General features: G+C 33.2%; 1 protein-coding gene across 1 annotated transcript; it reads right to left on the reverse strand.

The window, feature by feature from the left end:
* Nucleotides 15,094-15,933, reverse strand: LOC109359830 (uncharacterized mitochondrial protein AtMg00810-like). The gene has a single exon (XM_019604526.1). It carries the CDS (start codon nt 15,931-15,933, stop codon nt 15,094-15,096), a length of 840 nt encoding a protein of 279 aa, XP_019460071.1.

A 23,434-nucleotide genomic window follows, 5' to 3' on the forward strand; every position in this document is an offset into this window, starting at 1 on the left:
TGTTTCTTCTGTAAGGAGAAGGGACACTGGAAGAGGAATGGTCGCAAATATCTTGATTCTTTGAAAGAAAAGAAACTAGGTGAGACATTAATGAAAAATGTTTTCATGATTTACTTAACTGTTACAGATTCTTCAATATGTGTATCAGATACTGGTAGTAGTTTTAACATGTGCAATTTGTTGCAGGGACTACAAATAACTATATGGTTGAAGAAGAGAGAAGTCAATCTCCAAGTGGGGAATAAAGCAAATGTTGCAACCAAGGCTATATGAATAGTCTCATTAATAATGCGAACTACCAATGTACTAGTCTTGGAAAATTATTACTATGTTCCTAATTTCATTTCGAACATTATTTCAATTTCGATGTTGGATACTCGTGGTTATCGCTTTGTTTTTAATAAAGGTGTTTGCTCGATTTATAATAATGATATCTTTTTATGCGAATGGACATATCTTTGGCATTGTAGACTCGGTCATATTGGTGAGAAAAGAATTAGAAAGTTGCACAAGGAAGATTACCTTAACAATTATGATTATGAATCATATATTACTTGTGAATCTTGTCGCAAAGGCAAAATGACGTAATCTCCGTTAATTGGAAATGGAGAAAGAGCCTTTAAATTGTTAGGACTAATTCATACTAATGTTTGTGGCCCTTGAGAATTCAAGCCATAGGAAGATATTCTTATTTTATTACATTCATTGATGATGTTTCACGATATGGTTTTTTATATATCATGAAACATAAATCTGGATCATTTGAAATGTTCAAAAGATTTCAAAGTGAAATGAAAAAAGCAAACTAATAAAAGTAACAAGGTGCTAAGATCCAATAGAGGACGAGAATATCTTAATGTTGATTTTCTTGATTTTTTAAAAGAGAATGGAATTCTCTCATAATGGAGTCCTCCATGTACATTACAACACAACGATGTATCTGAAAGAATGAATCGAACCATATCAGATATAGTAAGATCCATGATGAGGTTCACTGATCTTCCAATAAGCTTATGGGGATATCTGTCTCTACAACGCCATATGAGATATGGAAAGGGCGCAAACCAAGCCTTAAGCACATTAAAGTTTGAGGATGCCCAACCTACGTTAAGAGATTACAAACGGATAAACTTGAAGAAAAATCTAACAAGTATAGATACATTGGGTATCCTAAGGAAACAATGTGATATTATTTCTACCACCCTTCTGACCATAAAGTGTTTGTGGCAAGAGGGAGAACTTTTTTAGAAAAGGACTTTCTTGCAGAAGGAATTCATGGTAAATAAATGGTACTTGCTGAAGATCAACAAACCAATGAAACATCTAATGCTGAAGAACATAATATGGAACTTAAGCAACCTTGCATATATATTTTAAGTTCAACATAAAGGTTACCATCTTCAACTATTGCAGTTCAAAATCTAGTTTTAGTTCAGGAACAAGTTATTGAACCAATTCTGGAACAAATGGAACAACCAATGAGTATAGAACAAAGGAATTCAGATACACAAGTGCCTCTTAGAAGATCTACGAGACCACGTCATGCACTAGAGAGATTAAACTTAATTGTGCTAGATGCAATAGCAAGTGAGGATTATCATATTGATGATGACCCCAAATGTTATGAAGAGGCCATGCGAAGCTTGGACCATGAAAAGTGGCAAGAATCCATGGAATCCATGAAGACCAACAAAGTATGGACTTTAGTTGATGCTTCAAAGGACATAAAACCAATTGGTTGTAAATGGGTTTACAAGAAAAAGATTGGAGCAGATGGAAAAGTTAAGACTTATAAAGCTCAACTTGTTTCCAAGGGATATCGTCAAAAGGGAGGAATAGATTATGACAAAACTTATTCCCTTATGGCAATTCTCAAACCGATTCGGTTTCTACTTGCTATAACAGCATACCATGATTATGAAATATGGCAGATGGACACAAAGACATCTTTTCTTAATGGAGAGTTGAAAGAGGATGTGTACATGACACAACCTGAAGGTTTCACACCTATGTCTGATCATAATAACGTTTGCAAACTACAACGGTCCTTTATGGATTAAAGCAAGCTTCTAGAAATTGGAATATTCACTTTAACAAGACAATCAAAAATTTTGGTTTTGTTAGATGTGAAGAAGAACCTTGTGTTTACAAAAAGGTCAGTGGGAGCATGATCATATTCTTATTGCTATATATCGATGACATATTGCTTATAGGAAATGATATTCCAGCATTGCAATCTACAAAGATTTGGCTATCAAAACAGTTCCCCATGAAGGATTAGGGAAACAACTATTATTCTAGGAATAAAGAGATAGATCTAGAAGACTGCTTGAACTCTCTCAATCTTTGTACATTGATACCATCTTGAAGAGGTATAACATGGATAACTCCAAAAGAGGTTACTTACCTATAGGATCTGGAGTTACTCTTAGTAGGCAGGATTGTCCTAAGACTACTGAAGAAAGAGAACGCATGAATATGGTACCATATGCGAGTGTAGTGGGAGCTATCATGTAGACCATGACTTGTACACGGTCCATTATCGCTTATGAACTTGGTGTAACTAGTCGATATCAAACAGATCTAGGTGAAGAACATTTGAAAGTGGTTAAGACCATTCTTAAGTACTTAAGAAGTACTAAAGACCAATTCCTCATATATGGAGATTTTGAACTCGAGTTAAAGGGTTATGCCGATGCAAGTTTCCAATCATATAAGGATAATGCCAAATCAGTTTCTGGTTACGTCTTCACCTTGAATGGATGCATAATAAGTTGGAAAAGTTCCAAACAAGATACAGTAGCTGATTCAACTACTGAAGCAAAGTATATAGCAACAAGCGAAGCTGCTAAAGAAGTAGTTTGGATGAAGAAGTTCATAGTTGAACTTGGGGTAGTTCCTTCAATGGAAGAACCAGTTATGTTATTGTGTGACAATAACAGAGCCATTCCTCAAGGACACGAGCCTAGATCACACCAATAGAATAAGCATGCCTTGTGAAAATATCATTGGATAGAGAATTCATTGGACGTGGTGATGTTAAGCTACAAAAGATAGTTGGCCAAGAGAATGTTACATACCCATTCACCAAAGCCCTATGCATAAAAGAGTTTGATAAGCAAAAGTGGGAGTTGGGAATGAGGTACATGACTGATTGGCTCTAGTGCAAGTGGGAGATTGTGAGGATATAAGATATGTCCAAGAATCAATCTGCTATGTTTATAATAATAAACTTTTATTTATAATTATCTCGTTATCATATTCATTGTTTGGAAAAATAATTAATATGAAAGGTCCTTGATTAAAATTAGAGACTTATTATTATAATAGAGATTATAATAATGAGAAATAATTTTTTTATAATTTTAATTTAAATTGTTCTTGATCATAGGATTGTTGAGGTTATGACACTATTAATCCAGATAGATCAATATATGTGTAGTGGTCTTTATTAGATAAAGATTAATAGATCTCATTTATAAAATTAGATATATAAATGGTGCATATAAAGATATGACCATTGAACTGACTTAAAGGAGAATTCCTAATGGTTAATATATTACATTCGAATTTTCAGTAGGAGATTCTTATAAAGAAATATATATTTTCCTTAGACTTGAGATCACAATAGTAATTAACAAGTTATTTATTATATTTTGATATCGGACACCTAATGTCTTACGATGTTAATTGAATGATTATTGAGTATAATTAAATCCTTGTAGACTTAATGATTAATCAAGAAAGAATTTATCAACTCATGATAATATTTTTGAACTCTATAGAAATAAAGACATTGGCCAAAGGAAATTGAACGAATGAAGAAATGCATTTCTTAAGTCATTCACTATGAGTTAACTTATTAGAATTTAACAATTATACCATATTCTATAGTTAACATATAGCTGTAAGGATAGAAGGAAATATTATAGTATTTTTCTAATTGTTCTAAAGTAAAAGATAATACTTCATTTCTATCCGGTCGTTAAGGAGCGTTGCTAGATACCAACATTGATTAGTAAATTAATGAGTTAATTTACTACTGGTTTAGTAATGAACCTACAGGGTCATACATTAACGAGTGTTCTGATTTTTGTTGGAAAAAAAAATATTTTTGATTAATTTAAATAGTTTAATTTTGTATATTTTCCTAAGTGAAATACTATTGTATTTTTGCTAGCACAAAAATACAAATAATATCATTGAGTCATCTATAATATAATTAAGTAAAACTTAATTAATACATTTCAATGATTTATTTAAATTAATAAAACTAATAAAATTAGTGTTGATTTAAACATTTGAAAACAAAAATAAAATAAATAAATATAAACCCAAGTGCAAGTAGTGCAAGTTATGGGGTGGTTGCTGAATGATAACTAAAAGATTGAAATGGTATTTTGTTTTATCTTATATAACAACAAAAGAATAGCCAATGGAACATTTGCAAATGAAGCGGCAAGGAATGTAGTGGTAGGTTCAATCTAATAAGTAATCTTGTTTGCATGCAATAAATTTTAATTTTCAATTTTTTATAATTGATAACATTTTTGCATGCATATAGGAACAAATTCAAGAAGCTTTGACTCAAACCAACATTGACAAATCTGAAGCTTCTCACTACTACATATTTGGCCCACGACAACACCTCCATCTTCAACAGTTTTAAAACCTTGGTCTAAAAGTACGATAGGTCACAATTTTAAAATTGTTGCCTATTAATTTTATTGGACAATGGTTTTTGATAATATTTCTATAATTGTTCTCAAAGTAGTGGCCTAATGTATTTTAAGACCATGCTTTCAAAATCGTTGCCTATTGATGTAGTTGTTCTCAAAACCATTGTCTACTTCACTTTATGACCATAGTTTCTGAACCGTGGCCTATTGTCATTCTCTTTGACATTGGTCTTTCTATTTGTAGTTGTATCATTTATAAAAGAAACTGTGGTCTTATGATTTTATTAGTTTTTTTGAAAGCCAAACCATGAATTAATTTACACAGTTCCACTTCACAAACCCTCGCTAGGACTAGGTTTACAAATCCTTCTACTTCTTCAACTTCTTTCCATTTTGTGCCAACAAGATCAATCCTGCTTCTCCGCAACAGTGAAACCATTCCACAACTTTTCATCACTATTCCACACTACCCAGTAGAACAAGTCCTATTGAATCTCAGATGTTCGTTCATTTCCACGTTTTTATTCACCAGGATTAGGTAACTTGTTGTTATTCTTCATTTCCATTCAATATGTCACTTGTTCGTTCATTCGGTTTTCTTCGTTTTTATTCACTTGTTCATTCGTTTTTCTTCTCATTTCCCTAATTCGAGATTGTGTAACAAACATTCGAGATTTCGTAGGTATGTCATGAAATCCATAATTATGTAAGGAAATTAAAGACAAAGCTAATAGGTATCTCTTCTTATTATTTTAATTTGGAACACAAGGTTTGTGATGAAATCCCTAATTTTGTTAGTAAAATGAGCAAGGAATCTGTCCACATGGTTTGTCATAAAATCCCTAATTTGGAATAGTTTGATTTTTCTGAAACATATTCTGAGTGACATTAGTTGCATCTTGTTGCAAATTGATAAACATATTAGAACTAGTTTAAATCACTATGTAGATTTCAGTATTTTGTGCAAATTGATAACATGAAATTAAATTAAGGATAATAAAGTTGTTGTGTTGTTGTGTGATAATCTTATAAAATTAATTATATATGCTTAATTTGAACACGTGATGACAAAAAATGTGAGTCTCTTGCTCTGATTTCTTATCATCTTTCAATAAAACTGTAATTCATGGATTCTATGTGTTAAACCTTTCATTGCTTAATTTTGTCTTTGTCATTGATATGATTTAGTAATCTGACAAAATTATTGTATACAATTCAGAATTCTTTAAGCCACTCACAGTAATATGAAGCGAAATATGTTGTTATTGTGCTCAAAGCTTCAGATAAGAAAGCAATATGACTACTTTTTTTTTATTCCACATTCTTTGGCTATCAAAGAGAGAAAATTGGTACTAGTGTTTGTGAGTAGGGAAATTGATGAAGAAGAATATGAGAATTATGAGGGAGAGAGGAGCCATGAGATGTTAAAGGATAACTTTTGGTGTGAACAAGACTTAAAGGAGAAAAATGAATTGTGTAAATGTAGATTGTAGTGTGTGTATGAGTGTAAGTGTGGGAGTAGTGGAAACAGATGGGGAGAGAGATATTACTATAACAAGTAGGGGTATCATAGCATAGTGAGTTAAGGAGAGTGTAGGAGTTTTAACGGGGTTATGGAACAATAGTTTAAGAGTATGGGAAGAGTGAGGTGGATTGATTTCTTAGGTAATACATTTTTGTGAATTTTGTTAGTTTCTTAAAACTTTCTTGCTTTCTTCTCTATCTACATTTTGTGATCAGCTAGACTAGCTTAATCTATAGGTTGACATAGAGTTAGGTCTCTTAGGTAATGCTCTTTGTTTTGTTGGCTGTATAGAAGAAAAGTATAATTAGATGTATTTGACATAATGCGATTTTTGTTGTTACTTGGTGTGTGCATACTTCTTTCCTTCAAATTATGTACCAACTTTATGCTTAGTTAGTGTTGCATACTCACTGTTTTACTTCAAATTGCTGATCAATTTTCTAGATATGCTTTCATAATGTAACCATTTTGAATTGGGTTTTTGTCACTTGTTATTTCCCCCTCTTATTTTGTTTTAGTTTTTCCTTTTTGTGGTGTTGGTGGAAGGTAAAATGTGTAGCTAATAATGCAAAATATATGTTTATATTCTTAGATTTGCAGGAAGATGAGGGAGATCATGGTTAACCAGGACACATCCATTGATCTGAAAGAGTTGGTGAAGAAATTCATCCTTGAAAGTATTGAAAAAGAGATTGAGAAGGCAACTTATAGTATTTACCCAGAACATTTTTATTTGCAAAGTTAAGATCCTGAAAGCATCCAAGTTGGTGAATTTGTAATTTGGAACAATTTAGAGGTTAAAATACTCAATTATTTTGATATGGAACAATTGAGTGAGGTTGTTGGCTGTATATAGAAGAAAAGTTAAGTTCTTTGTTAAGTAGCCTATTACAATTAAGTTCTTTGCTATGGAGCAATTAAGTTCTTTGTCAAGTTCTTTGTTAAGTTCTTTGCTATTTTGATATAGAACAATCAAGTTCTTTGCTATTTGAGATGGAACAATTAAGTTCTTTATTAAGCTCTTTGTTATGAACAATTGAGCCAGACTGTATATGGAATAATTAAGTTCTTTCCTTTTGCTGCAACTGGCTATTACAATGCCAAATCAGATGTCCTGGTATTTATCATAGAAACCATGATATAAGAAATACATGTATAGCATGCCCTCATATTGAAATTCTACTGATTTTTTTATATTTATTAATGTGAGCAAAGGCAACAATTTTAAAGTGTTGTATAAACTATCATAGGCAACGGTTTTAGGTGTTACTTATGACCATGGTTTTATAACTGTTCTATGAACTATCATAGACAATGGTTTTAAGTGTTACTTATGGTCACAGTTAAAAACTATAGTCTTTGCAAACTAAATAAACTGTTGCCTATGTCACTTTCAAAGGCAACAGTTTTTTGTCCACTGTTGCCTTATGTCAAAAACCATTGCCTAAACAAAAGGCAATGCCTTAGACTACCATAGTTAGAAAACCATTGTCTATGACAAAGACCACGGTTTTTTATATTAGACCACGATTTTGAACCGTTGGTGTAGGGCAAAAATGTTGTAATGTCTCCTCATGATTCAGTTGGTAGAGTGATGAGACTAGATCACTCTTGGATCTTATCATCCAATGATTGGTGAGAGAGATGCAACAATTTGGAATCAACATTTAAGTCCTACATAATAATGAAAGAATGAGGGATCCCTGAAGGATTTGCTAACTTTTTTACACATGTATGTGCAAGTATCATTATTACATTCAATATTTTGTTTGTTTATTTGATTTTCCTGATTTGAATATAATGAAATTTGGTTTTGTTTATATTATTAATTTTGGCCCTGGATGCAAAAATTAAGATAAAGTTCATTATAAGCACAAAACTACCTTTGGATACAAATAATCAGGAGCAATAGATATTAAACTTTAAGCAACATATTATCTCCTAATTTATACCAATTAGACAATGTTTGATTTGTAGTGTTTGGTTTATATAATATTGTAGTGTTTGGTTCATATAATATTGCAGTATTTGATTCTATGGAGTGTATAATTATATAGTATTTGATTTTTAGTGTTTTATTCAAATGATATTGTAGTGTTTAGTTCATAGAAAATTGATAAAATTAAAGTAAATTCAGGATTGTGTACTACAAGAATTGTAAGGTGTGAATACCATATATAGAAATGTATTACTCAAGTGTGCATAATCATAGGACATGCAATATTATATGAACCAAGTGTATATAATGATGCGGTAATTATTAAAGTTTTTTTATTGTTCTAACTAAATGTTTTTATATTATTACTTCAGGAAAATGATGATGCAAGTATGCCTAATACACCTTTAGGTCCAAGAGGATCATATGGAGTCAGCAACATTTAGGATTTATGTTATGTATCTTTTTTTAAAGTGTCATACGAGACTACTTTTAGTTTTCTTAGATTTTATGGTGTATTTAGATTTATAATGAAAGATGAATTATAACTCTTTCATCTATGTTACATTATCTTGATTATTTGCAATGAAGTACTATTATTGTTAAAAAAATTTGCATTTGGTATTGTATATTTAAATAACAATTATAAATTAATGAGATTAAAGTTGTGAAAATTATGAAATTAAATTGAGGTTGAATTCCTCTAGAAACATATAATAGTTACTTCTTTCAGCATGTCTCTATACGTTATTTCGAGTTGTGGAGGTTGAAAATCTCAGCAATTAACATTATCAAATAATGAAGGTTTAAAGCCTCAATAGTAAACATTGCAAAGACCTCTTCAAATAGTGGACGTTAAAAACCTCCACAAATAAACCGCTACAAATGTATAGATACCAGAGGCTTTTTAAAACCTCCACAAAATGGTTCTAGCTGTTATAACTATGGAGGTTTTTGATACTTCTACTAGTTATATTGTGGAGTTGTGGAGGTTAAAAACATCCACTAATCGCACAAAAAACCTTCACTAAATACAAAATTTGTTGCAGTGTTGGTTCCACAGATCAAGTATTGATACAACAAGGATCAATCTCGGTATGAATACACATGTAGGACTTTCATACTTTTGAAGGAGAAAATTTTCTGAAGTCATCACAGTCTTTGTAGTATTTTATATAAAAGTTTTTTGTTTCATTGTTACCTAATATGCATGTAGGGAATGAGGGGTTATGAAGTGAGGAAGAAAAATAAGAAATATTAAGAAGATTCAAAAATAGTTGAAGGGAGTAGTTGACATATATAGAAGTGATTTTGATGTGGGGTTTGAGAAGTGGTGATAAGGGCGAAGAGGGAAGGTTGTTATTTTTCAGTTAGTTATTTGTTGTTTATAAGTTTCCATTATTATTACTAGCGTGTTGACATGCACTCTCGTGCATGTCAACCCGCTTTCCTATCGTTTGTAATGTATAGTTTGTATTTTATAAATTCAAATATAATTTTTTGCGCTAAATTTACGGTTGAATTTATTCAATTGGTCTAATATTCAATTTTTTAAATACACTTTTAAAATAAGAAGATAATAAGGATAAAATAAGAAAATAGTTACACCATAATGGGTAGTTATTTTGTATTTTCCCTTTATTAATAGTATAGATTATATATATATATATCATTTTGTATCTTTCTAGTTTTCCAATTAATAGGAATCATTCAACTTGTTCTCAATTTACATCTCCTCCCAAATACTCTTGTTCTCTCAACATTCTTCTTCTTATTCTTCTTCGATATCTCTTTTTAATCCATCAACATGATTTCCTTCTTTCTCCAGCAAACTCCAAACTTCTGTATTCAATCATCCATGACTCCACCATTTCATAGACGTATTTTCCCATTAAAAGTATATTATAAATCTTAAAGAGTAGGGTATGAAACTCAAAATCCTATATGTATGGAAGCGGGTTAATCCGTAAATTAAATAGTCTTGTATATTGCAACCCTATGGGTTTGTCTATTGGCATTTTGTATCCTTGATTGGATCTCATGTTTCTCCCCCAAAAATTATGCATTTTAATTATTTAGTTAGTGTTCAATTTCATTAAAAACTAAGTTGATGGTCATTTAATTTTTGGGAGACTTATTTGACCATATATATGTTGATATGAAATATAATTGTTTCTAATTTATAGTCATTTTAATTTTCATTGCAAAGATACTTAGTTAAAATAATGGTAGAGTGTTGTACGAAAATGGTTAAATTTCTGCTAGAAATTGGATGACTACCTAAATTGGGCAAAGATATGCTATCCTAAAGTATGTCCCAAATTATATATCAAACTTATGAAAATATATAATGTCAATTAAATAAATTAAATATTCATTGTTTTTTTTATTTTTTCAATTTCTTGATTGTTATTGATTTAAGATATAATTTGGGGTATACTTTGGAACAATATATCCTTGTAACTAAATATTGGGTTAATCCTCCGTTACGATATAGTTTAACTTGGGGGCCATTTTTTGGGGACACAGTCTTGATGGCCAACCAAGTTTTGAACGCTTGTCACGAAGGCTATACATCAATCTTGTCTTGGTGTGAACTCGAGGGATAATACCTTTTTTTTGTTGTTGGAAAGGAGCACAATCTGAAATTAATTTATGTAAAAACCCTTCTTGCTAGACTTTTCATATTGCTAATCCGAAGATGGTTTTTTTGAGAGAAATGAAACCCTAAAAATTAAATTGAAAAGTCTTGGTCTGACTAAAAGAAACTTTCTAGGTTTTCGGGTTATTCAATGCTTTCGTCTTCATTTATTAGTGTGATGCGTTTTTTGTTTATTTATTTTCCTTATTGTGATTATACTTAAAAAAGTTACATGGTAGATATCATGTCGGCTGAAAACTTATAGGGAAACGGTGTGCATAATTTGAGTTAAAAAAAAAGTTATTAGCATAAAATTAAATTGTTCTTTGTGATATTTTGTTCTCTGCACTAATGTTTAGTACAAAGAATATTAGACAAGCATCCCCTGTCCTAAAATAATTTTGTCCACATATACCTAGCCAACCAACCTACATAGAATAATATGAAAATATTAATTTATGTTATTATAATTTTTTTTTTAATTAAGTTAAAAAATTTAATGGAATGAGGATATCAAGTGGTACAGGAATAATGATGGGTGATCCCCATCCATGTCAACATGCAACGATTAGTCGATTCCATACTCTCATTTCTCTCTAATCGATATTTTTTATTACGAGTATTTTTTTTGGTAAATCAATTATATTAGAATGTTTTCTACCAAGCAAATATGTCAACTAAGCATGTTTGAAATAAATTAAGATTTTAGTTATAGTTTATAAAATATAAGATTATAAATTGTTGGATTAAAATATATTTATGTTAAAATAAATATAAACTAAATACTTTTGTTTACATAGTGTAAATTCAGAACTAATTTCCTTCATATGTGATGCAAAATGAGAACTTGAGGAAGCGACAAGTGAATAAATAAAAATAGGGAAAAATATTAGAATAATACAAAAAATTTAACATGGAAAAATCACCTCAACTTAAAGAAATAAATCAAAGAATATTAATCTCACACTACGATGAATATAGATTCTCTCACCTATTCTCTATGTTGTTCTTCTCACTTGTTTGTTCATCTCTTCATCACAATTTCCTTTATATAGTGAAGGGATAAAGACTTCATCACAAAGACATAGTGGATGATCAATTATTGCCACAATTTCAAGATACCTTGAAAATACTGTTTTAATTTTCTAAGTTGGACTCACTATGCCAGAATAGTAAAACAACATCGCTTAAAATTGTCATTCAACAACGCTTTCAAACACTGTCTATGTGAGGGTAATAGATTATAAGGTTAAATTTAACAACATTTTTAAAGCGCCGTATAAAACAGACATTTAACAGCGCTCACTGAAAGGAACACTATTAAATGTCTCCTTTATAAATAAGATAATACCTCTCTTAGACATTCAATCAAACACATGACAAACATTCCCAACTTCACCACATTTGCAATAGAAACATCATTCTGAAAACCCAATTTATAAACCATTTTATGAACTTGTCTCCCTTAGTTCAAATACATTAACTCAAAATATTATATGGACTAATGAAAGGGACAAAGGTGGTGAAGATGTAGACGACTAATCCATGAATTTCTTGTGTCCCTTAAGTGAAGAAATAAAAGAATTTCTTGTCAACGTAAAAAATACATAGTTCAAATTCAATATAATAAGAATCAAATCAAAATCTATACAGAAAATAAGAATGAAAAAATAATAACCAAATACAAGAAATACATACAGAGATTGGAAGTTTGGTAAATCACCAACGCCTCCAGCTAGATTCAACCTTGATAAATTTATACATTATAAATTATGTAGTTAACATAGATGTAAATACAAGAAGCAAGAGTAAATCAAAGAGAAATAAATAAGGTAAAATAAGACAATGATTCACCTAATGCTTGAAGAGAGAATCCAAAAGCTGACAACTTGTTTGAAGAGAGAAACTGAAAACAAAAGAGAAAAAAGGTAACCCACGGAGAAAAAAAATAATAATAAGAGAAATAAAGAACTGAATAATATGTGTATTATTGTGCATGAAGTTTTGTTTTTAAATCTGCAAAGATTGAAGCTCACTAAAATAAGCGTTGTTTGAATGTATGACCTTTAAGAGTGCTTGCAGAAGCAAGCGATGTTAAATTTGTGACTTTTAACAGTGCTCACTCAAGAAAGCGTTGTTAAACGTGTGAATGTATGACATTTAGCAGAGCTCACTGAAGCAAACGTTGTTAAACATATGATTTTTAACAGCATTCACTTAAGAAAACGTTGTTAAATGTGTGACTTTTAACAACGTTGACTGAAGTGAGCGCTATTAAATGTGTGAATGTATGACTTTTAACAGTGAAACGTTCATTGAAGCAAGTGATGTTAAATGTATGAATGTATGACTTTTAACAGCACTCACTAAAACAAAAACTATTGAATGTATGACTTTAACAAAATTTACTGAAGCAAACATTGTTAAATGTGTGACTTTTAACAGTGCTCACTAAAACGAGAGTTGTTAAATGTGTGAATGTAGGACTTTTAGCAACGCTCACATAAGCAAGCAATGTTGAAATTTTGAATGTATGACTCTTAACAACGCCCATTGAAGCAAGTATTGTTGAATGTGTATTCACCTATCACATTTAACCATACTTACTTCACCAAACGTTGTTGATTCATTTTCACCTTACATTTAACAACATTCAACACAAAAACATTATTAAATGGGCGTTGCTAAATGTCAATTTTGTCTTAGTGACTTCATAGTCTTCAAGAACCAAAGAGTAATTTCAAGACTTTGGAATGACCATCATTTTAAATGTTTCAATTGATCATCTACCAAAATTTAGTGGACATGTTTCCCCATCTATTAGGAAAGATTCCCAACATGTAGATTTTTTTTTTACATAGTAACTTACAAAAATGATATAAAGTTATTTGTTTATGTTATGATTATTTTGTATATTTTTTATCATTTTTAATATTAATCATCTTATATATTTGTATTATAATTTTTTTAATTAATACCTTATGGAAAAAGTTAAAAATATTAAAATAAAAGATAATATAAAAAACATATATCAATATTTAAAAACAATATGACACATAAATAAATTAAAGTTACTAAAATTAATTAGACAAATTACAAAATCAATAGTGCACAAATGATAAAATAAGCAATCCAAATCCAAGGAGAGATAATCCAAAAAAGATGAAAGTGTTATTGAAATTTGAGGGGTAAAATAGGAAGTGAAAATAGTTGAAAAGAATAAGTAATAAATAAAACATCCACCATAGAAGAGAGATCATTTTTTGCTTATTTTTTCATAAAAAAACCCTGAGCTTATAATTTAGGTGAATCGCCAAACATACTTGTGTTGTAACTTTAACCTTATTTAAAAAAAAATAAAAAACTACAAACTTTTATATCAAAAGAGCACTAAATTTGGAAATGTAATTTATCAGGATATTACATTTTTTGGCATCTCATTATCAAGAATATATTTTTTGGTATAACTAATTGTTTTTCACCTTATGGATACAAAATTACTTTCTTTCGGTGTATGTGATTGCTCCTCCAAACAAATATTGCTCTTAAAAATTGAGTTTTTGACATTTTGACTTATCTGCGGATCCAATAAAATCTTATACTACTAAACTAATACTTACTTTCTCATTATCAAGAATATGCTAGAAAAACAAGACAAAGTTTCTAGTGTTCTTCTAACCCACATAAAGCGATTAGTATGCTGAATATACCTTATATTATTGATTGGAAGTTATTTTCAATGATCATACAAACGGTGCAAGAGCCATTTATATAGAATGGCTTTGCTTGAGAAACAAGCTACTTGCCTAACTAACTACTAAAGAATAAAACTAACATTGACTATATAAAACACACGTGCTTAATAATTATACACATGTGCTAAATATGTATTGAAGGGTAGTTAGACTTGGTCTGCTAATGATGCTCCTAGTGTTCCAAGGGGTCTGTGTTGACCGAGGTATAAAGGCCAACTGGTGCACCATCTGGTGCGCCAACATGCTATGCTCATGTACCAAGCCATGAGCCTGGTCGTGTCCTTGTGGTGTGTCTGACTTGCCTTGACCGTGTCTCCTTGTGCGCCTCTGATGTGCCAACCTTCCAGTCTGACCGTGTATGCTTGATGCACCTGATGCACCATGACTATGCATGTTTGATGCACCTAATGCGCCAAGACCGTGCATGCTTGATGCGCCATGACCGTGCATGCTTGATGTGCCTGATGCACCATGGTCGTGCATGCTTGATGCGTCTTGAGCCAAGTTGGTCAAGTCTGGTCGTGGATCCTCGGTCACGATGTTGCACACGACCTTGGCTACCTGAGCCTTGTCTGATCGAGAATTCTATGTGAGTTTATGATGAGCATGATGACTTGACTCCAATACCCCCCCCCCCCGCAAGCTGGAGAGTAGATGTTAATAACTCCAAGCTTGGACAATAAGAAGATGAAAGGAGAAGGATCTAATGCCTTGGTTAGAATGTCTGCACACTGTTGGGTAGTTTTGATTGGTAGAAGATGAAACATGTTAGATTGAATATGTTCCTTAACAACATGACAATCAATGTCAATGTGTTTGGTACGTTCATGGAAAACAGAATTGGCTGCTATAGGCCTTGCTGGGTCATTATCACAATATAAGGGTGCTGGCCTTTTGAATGGAATTCTGAAGTTGTCAAGCATATATGTTAACCATTGAATTTCACAAGATGTTGCTGCTAGTGCCTTGTACTCTGCTTCTAAGGAAGATCGTGCCAGAGTGTTCTGCTTCTTGGATTTCCAAGAAACCAAAGAATTGCCAAGAAAAACATACAAACAAGTTATAGATTTTCTAGAGTCAATGCATGAGGCCCAGTCATAGTCACTGAATGCCTTGAGTTGGAGATAAGAGGATGTTCCATAGAAGAGTCTCTGCCCTGGACTACCCTTGATGTACCTAAGCACCCTAGTCATGGTCTTAAAATAAGCAGTGGTAGGATTTGCCATGAGTTGGCTTAATTGTGGAGCAACATAGTTGATATATGGCCTTGTGTTTGTTAGATATAATAGCCTTCCTACTAGCCTTCTGTAAGCAACTGGATCCTGGTATGCATTTGAGTCATTTTGATGCAGATTTGTGGTCTTGACAATAGGTGTTGGGACAGGTTTTGAATTCATAAATCATGCATCTAAAAGAATATCAAGAACTTTCTTTGGCATAGGAAGATGCCTTTGTTAGACCTAACAACCTTTAATCCAAGAAAACATTTAATGGTACCAAGATCCTTAATTTTAAACTGCTTGTCTAAATAATCTTTAACAAGATCTATTTCATGTTGATTATTACCACCTAACACTAAATCATCAACATAAATAAGTAAGGCAGTGAAGTGAGTACCTACATTTTTGGTAAACAAAGAATGATCATGGTGTGATTGAGTATATCCCAAAGAGAGAAGAGTTTTGGACAATAAGAAGATGAAAGGAGAAGGATCTAATGCCTTGGTTAGAATGTCTGCACACTGTTGGGTAGTTTTGATTGGTAGAAGATGAAACATGTTAGATTGAATATGTTCCTTAACAACATGACAATCAATGTCAATGTGTTTGGTACGTTCATGGAAAACAGAATTGGCTGCTATAGGCCTTGCTGGGTCATTATCACAATATAAGGGTGCTGGCCTTTTGAATGGAATTCTGAAGTTGTCAAGCATATATGTTAACCATTGAATTTCACAAGATGTTGCTGCTAGTGCCTTGTACTCTGCTTCTAAGGAAGATCGTGCCAGAGTGTTCTGCTTCTTGGATTTCCAAGAAACCAAAGAATTGCCAAGAAAAACATACAAACAAGTTATAGATTTTCTAGAGTCAATGCATGAGGCCCAGTCATAGTCACTGAATGCCTTGAGTTGGAGATAAGAGGATGTTCCATAGAAGAGTCTCTGCCCTGGACTACCCTTGATGTACCTAAGCACCCTAGTCATGGTCTTAAAATAAGCAGTGGTAGGATTTGCCATGAGTTGGCTTAATTGTGGAGCAACATAGTTGATATATGGCCTTGTGTTTGTTAGATATAATAGCCTTCCTACTAGCCTTCTGTAAGCAACTGGATCCTGGTATGCATTTGAGTCATTTTGATGCAGATTTGTGGTCTTGACAATAGGTGTTGGGACAGGTTTTGAATTCATAAATCATGCATCTAAAAGAATATCAAGAACTTTCTTTGGCATAGGAAGATGCCTTTGTTAGACCTAACAACCTTTAATCCAAGAAAACATTTAATGGTACCAAGATCCTTAATTTTAAACTGCTTGTCTAAATAATCTTTAACAAGATCTATTTCATGTTGATTATTACCACCTAACACTAAATCATCAACATAAATAAGTAAGGCAGTGAAGTGAGTACCTACATTTTTGGTAAACAAAGAATGATCATGGTGTGATTGAGTATATCCCAAAGAGAGAAGAGTTTGAGTTAACCTTGTGAACCATTGTCTTCCTACTTGCTTGAGTCCATAGAGAGATTTGTGTAACTTGCATACTTTGTTAGGTTCCTTGAATACAACACCTTGTCGGATGCTCATGTATACATCTTCTCTTAACTCACCATGGAGAAATGCATTGTTGACATCAAGTTGATGCACAATCCAATTCTGTGAAGCAGCTATAGATAATAGAAGTCTAACAGTAGTAAGTTTAACCACAAGGGCAAAGGTTTCAAAAAAATCAATGCCTTCTGTTTGACTAAAACCCTTAGCCACTAACCTAGCTTTGTATATCTCTATGGTCCCATCTGATTTGTACTTGACCTTATAGACCCATTTGGACCCAATGGGTCTCTTATTAGGTGGTAGGTCAACCAAAGACCATGTTTTATTAATCTCAAGGGCATTAAGTTCATGTTGCATAGCCTTTATCCAGTGCTTGTACTGAATGGCTTGCTTTTAGGTCTTTGGTTCAGTGTTAGTGCTGAGGGAGATGACGTGATTAAGGTGGTGAGGAGACAGATGTTTGTTGGACAAGGTATTGGACAAGGTGTCCTTACTAGTTCTATGGTGCTGGTGCTTGCAAGAATCATAGGTAGTTAGAAGACATTGAAAGTCTTGTAGGTAACTAGGAGGATTTATAGCATGAGATGAATGTCTACGACTTTGAGTACTACTGGCTTCATGAGGCTGGTTACCTGATTCTTCCCTAGGTTCCTGATTGGTGGGATCATGAGATTGGTCACCATGATTTTCGATGCTTATAATATCAGTGATAATAGGCGTCTTAGGTGGTTCAAGGAAAGTGAAGTCAGTGACTTGGCTGCCCCTGTTATCACTTTCACTTATTTGGTTGGGTTGGTAAGGAAAGTGGTGTTAACACGACATGCTTGGAAATGAAGATTTCTCTACTTTTTAAATAAAAAAGAATGTAACCCTTAGTAGTTGACTTGTAACCCAAGAAGACACACTTTCTTGCTCTAGGGTCAAGTTTGGATCTGTTTTGGGATAAGGTTGATGCAAAGCATAAACAACCAAAAACTCTTAAAGCTCTAATAGATTGGGCTTCCTATGATGGAGTAATTCATATGGTGTGTTAAATTTGAGGGCAGTACTAGGAAGCCTATTTATAAGATAGATGGCATGTTGTGCTACAAAGGACCAAAAGCTTTTAGGCAACTTAGACTAAAATAGGAGGGTTATAGTGACATTTAATATATGCCTATGTTTCCTTTCAACCATTGAGTTCTGTTGGGGTGTTTCCACACAAGAGGTTTGGTGGACTATGCCCCTTTAGTAAGCTGAATATACCTCATATTTTTTATTGTAAGTTATTTTCAATGATCATACAAAAGGTGCAAGAGCCATTTATATAGGATGGCTTTGCTTGAGAAACAAGCTACTTGCCTAACTAACTACTAAAGAATAAAACTAACTTTGACTATATAAAACACATGTGCTTAATAATTATACACATGTTCTAAATAAGTTTTCAAGGGTACTTAGCCTTGGTCTGCTAATGATGCTCCTGGTGTCCCACGAGGTCTTTGTTGACCGAGGTGTAAAGGCCAACTAGTGCACCATCTGGTGCACCAACATGATATGCTCATGTACCAAGCCATGAGCCTGACCGTGTCCTTGTGGTGTGCCTGACTTGCTTTGACCGTGTCTCCCTGTGCACCCTTAATGCACCAACCTGCCAGTTTGATCGTGTATGCTTGATGCACATGATGCATCATGACTATGCATGCTTGATGCACCTAATGCGCTATTACCATGCATGCTTGATGCGCTTGATGTGCCATGACCGTGCATGCTTGATGCGCCTGATGCGCCATGACCGTGAATGTTTGATGCGCCTAATTCGCCTGATGCACCTTATGCATCCTGAGCCAAGTTGATCAAGTTTAACTGTGGATCCTCGGTCACAATGTTGCATATGACCTTGGCTACCTTTTCCAAGTCTGACCGAGAATCTTGTGTGAGTTTATGATGAGCATGATGACTTGACTCGAATACCACATGAGTCCATCCCCATGTCATTAAAACCATGTAACCATCTAATGCCCAAATGACAATGAAAGGGTAAGACAGTCCCTAAATAGAGGTTCAAATAGTAATAATTCACGAGAGATAATTTTTCAAGTCCATAATATTTTAAAAATCCATAATACTCACTCTCAAACCATTATTTCATTGTTTTGCTTACTGTATAAGATATTTCTGAAATATATGATTTCACATAACGAATATGTACATATTATGGTTTCATGATATATGAAATAAGATGATAATTGGTCACATTTTGTTCACATTTTATTTGTTATTATTATCATGCGTATAAAAATAAAAGATTACATCCATTGTGAATCAAATAGGGATACCATGGCTGCAAATCAATGCAACTACCACTAAGCTATGGCATTTATTCGATTGAATACTAAACAATTATTATACATAACCGTTCAGATCAACCAATATAGAATCCCATGAAATATGTGTTTCTCTTCACCAAGTGACGTGAATATCTCTATAAATATAGACACTTTAAGGCATAATTAAATACGACTTAAAATCATCATTCATTTCTCTAATGCATGAGACAAGTATATAAAACATAATTATGTAAAATAGTATTGAAAGATCAAAGAAAATGAAAAACCTTCTACAATGATGGATTATCAATCCAAGAAGATAATAGAAGAAGGAACAAAGTAATAAATAATACCTCTATTATTAGTGTGTTGTGTCCCATGTCCCATGTCAGAGTGTCTTATGCCGGCTTGGTGTTTTGTCCCATGTCACGGTCAGAGTGTCTTATGCCGGCTTGGTTAGTGTGTTGAGTTCCTTGGTCAAGTTGGTCAATGTTTTATCGGTTAGGTTGACGCATACTTCCTCAGTCACGTTGGTGTGTGTTTCCTCGGTCATGATGTTGGACACCTCGGCCAGTTTGGTGTGTATTTCCTTGGTCATGATGTTGGCCACCTCGATCAGGTTGGTGTGTGTTTCCTCGGTCACGATGTTGGCTACCTCGATCTGGTTGATGCATGTTTCCTCGGTCATGATATTGGCCACTTTGGTCATATTGGTGTGTGCTTCCTCGGCCACAATGTTGGTCACCTTAGTCATACTAGTCCATGTTGTCTCAGTCAGGCTGGCTTGGCTGATGCATAAGTGAGTTTGAGCTATGTCCTTGGATGCCTCTTTTGATAACCACCCACAAGCTGAGGTGCATATGTCTATATGGCCTATCTTTGATTGGATTGATGAATAATCTTTGGCTCCCAATGGTTTAGTTAATGCATCAACTAATTCTAAGTGAAAAAGGACATGAAGTAATTTAATCTTACTTGTAGTGCATTTTTCCCTGATTATGTGATAGTAAAGCTCTATATGATTGGTTCTTTCATAAAATACAAGATTAATGGCAATATGAATTGCTGATTGATTATCACAATAAAGTAAAGCATACAAGTTAAAAGAAAATTGTAAGTCCTCAAGCAAGCAAGTTAACCAAGTTTTTTCACAGCTAGTTATAGTCATTGCCCTATATTCAGCTTCACATGAACTCCTAGATACAAGTTTCTGTTTCTTTGACTTTCATGAGATAAGGGATGTCCCAAGATAGATGCAATATCCTGTTCTGGATCTCCTAGTTTTTGGGCAGGCTGCCCAATCACTATTACTATAGGCCTTAAGTTGGACAATGGTAGCACTAGAGAAGAATAATCCTATAATAGGAGAGCCTTTAATGTATCTGATCACTTTTAGAGCAACATTGTGGTGAGTGGTGGTAGGTTTGGCCATAAGTTATGCTAGTTGTTGAATAGAGAAACATATGTCAAACCTAGTATTGGTAAGGGCCTTCCTATGAGTCTTCTGTAGGATGTGGGGTCATGGAAATCATCAATAGATGAGGGTTTGCAGCCAAGCATGCCAATATCAAATATGATTTCAAGAGCATATTTCCTTGGATTCATAGATTTTCCCTTGCTATTTCTTACAATTTCAAAGCCTAGAAAGAATTTTAAGTTGTCTAAGTCCTTAATCTTGAAATTTTTATGAAGGATGTTCTTCATATGAGTGATTTCATTCATGTTATTGTCAGTGATGATTATGTCATCAATATAAACCAAAATGGCATTTATAGAGATATAAGAAATCCATTTGACAAACAAAGAGTGATCATATTTGGCTTTATGGTAGCCATTCTTAAGAAGAAAGTTGGATAGCTTTGCAAACCATTGTCTGCTAGCTTGCTTGAGACTATAAAGGGATTTCTCATGTTTATAGACATGGGTTGATTTGGAGGAGGTAAGACCAAGGGGGTGAGGTCATATAAACATTTTCATTAAGGTCCTGATGTAGAAAATTATTATTGACATCAAGTTGCTTAAGGGACTAGTTGTGTATAGAAGCTAAGCCAAAAAGGAGGCTAACAATTGAAATTTCGGCTACATGAGAGAAAGTCTCTAAGTAATCTACTCCTTCTGTTTGGGTATAACCCTTAGCAACTAATATGACCTTGTATCACTCAACTGACCCATCAGCTTGGTATGTGGTAGGTCAATGATAGTCCATGTATGATTGTCTTGTAAGATCTTTAATTCAGTGTTTATGGCATCCTGCCAGTGGGAAATCTTAACGACTTGTAAGTAGGATCTTGGTTCAGTATGAGTGGAGATGGAAAGGGCCCTGTTATGAGATGGTATGGGCATATTATGATGGGAAAGGTAATCAAATAAAGGATACTAAGATTGAGTAGTTAAGGTAGTGTTGTTAAGAAGGGTATAATGGTAGTCTTGAAGGTAACTAGAAGGCCTAGAAGATCTACTACTTCTTCTTAAGTCAAGAAGGATAGCCTTAGGTTACTCAAGTGGTTGAGATGAAGGTTGATTCACATCATCATCAGAATGAGCAATATTTTGTCTGTGGAAAGGGAAAATGTCATCAAAGGTTTTATCCTTCGGTGAGCTATTATGAGCAGTGGACATATTAGACTGAGTATTAGGAATGGATTGAGTCTGATATGGGAAGATAGTCTCATGAAACATAACATTCCTTGTCACTTCTAAAGTTTTAGTGTGTAGGTGCATGACTATGTAACCTTTGACTCATCGTTTGTACCCTAAGAAAACACACCTTACAACACGAGGATGAAACTTAGTTCTAGAGTGTTTTTGTGTACTAGCATAGCATAATGATCCAAAAGTTCTAAGGTGTTGTAAATTAGGTTGCTTATTATATAGGACTTCATAAGAAGTCTTCTTGTTCAAGTTAGGAGCATGCAAGAGGTTAATTATATGAGTGACATGTTTTATAACATAGGACCAGAAAACTTTAAGCAGATTACTTTGTATCAATAGAGCTCTAGCAACATTCAGTAAATGTTGATGTTTTCTCTCAACAACTCCTTTTTATGAGTGTATATGCAAGAAGTCTGATGCAATATTATTTTGCATGAATATAGGGACTTTAGAGTGAATTCTGGGTCATTATCACTCCCCATAGTTTTAATTATGATACAAAATTGGGTTTCCATCATAAGTATGAATTTCTTTAAAAATTATGATGTTTCAGCCTTAGTCTTCATAAGATAAACCCAAGTAAATCTAGAACAATCATTAACAATGGACAAGAAGTATTTATGGCCATGTAGAGAGGTCATAGAAAAGGGGCCCGATATGTCAGCATGAATTAAATCAAAACAAGCTAAAGAATGAGCAATGCTAATAGGAAAAACAAGTTTCTTCTACTTGGCCATGAAAAATCTCACATAATTGGTCTTTATTAGAATTAAAAAAGTCAAATTTATTCTTGACAATATCCATACATGTGCGTGAGGCATATCCTAGTCTATAGTGCCATAAATTGGAAGTAGAAAAGCTAGGATTTCAAGTATCAAAAGAATTCACTTCATGATGTATCTTTGTGGATTTTAACACATATAGCCCATTTGAAGCCTTAGCTGTACCAATCCTCTTCGAAGAGATCCTCTCCTAGATGATACATCAAGAAGCATTAAAAGATAAATTACAAGGTGAGTCATGAGTGAGTTTTGATATGGATACCAGATTATATGAAAAACTTGGTAAGTAAAGGACATTGTGCAAAGTCAAGTCAGACACAAGAGAAACAATCCCAAAAATATGTGAGGTAACCTCATTACCATTGGGTAGTTAAACCTTAATA

The sequence above is a fragment of the Lupinus angustifolius genome, chromosome LG11 (assembly GCF_001865875.1).
Source record: "Lupinus angustifolius cultivar Tanjil chromosome LG11, LupAngTanjil_v1.0, whole genome shotgun sequence".
In the NCBI taxonomy this organism is placed as follows: Eukaryota; Viridiplantae; Streptophyta; class Magnoliopsida; order Fabales; family Fabaceae; genus Lupinus; species Lupinus angustifolius.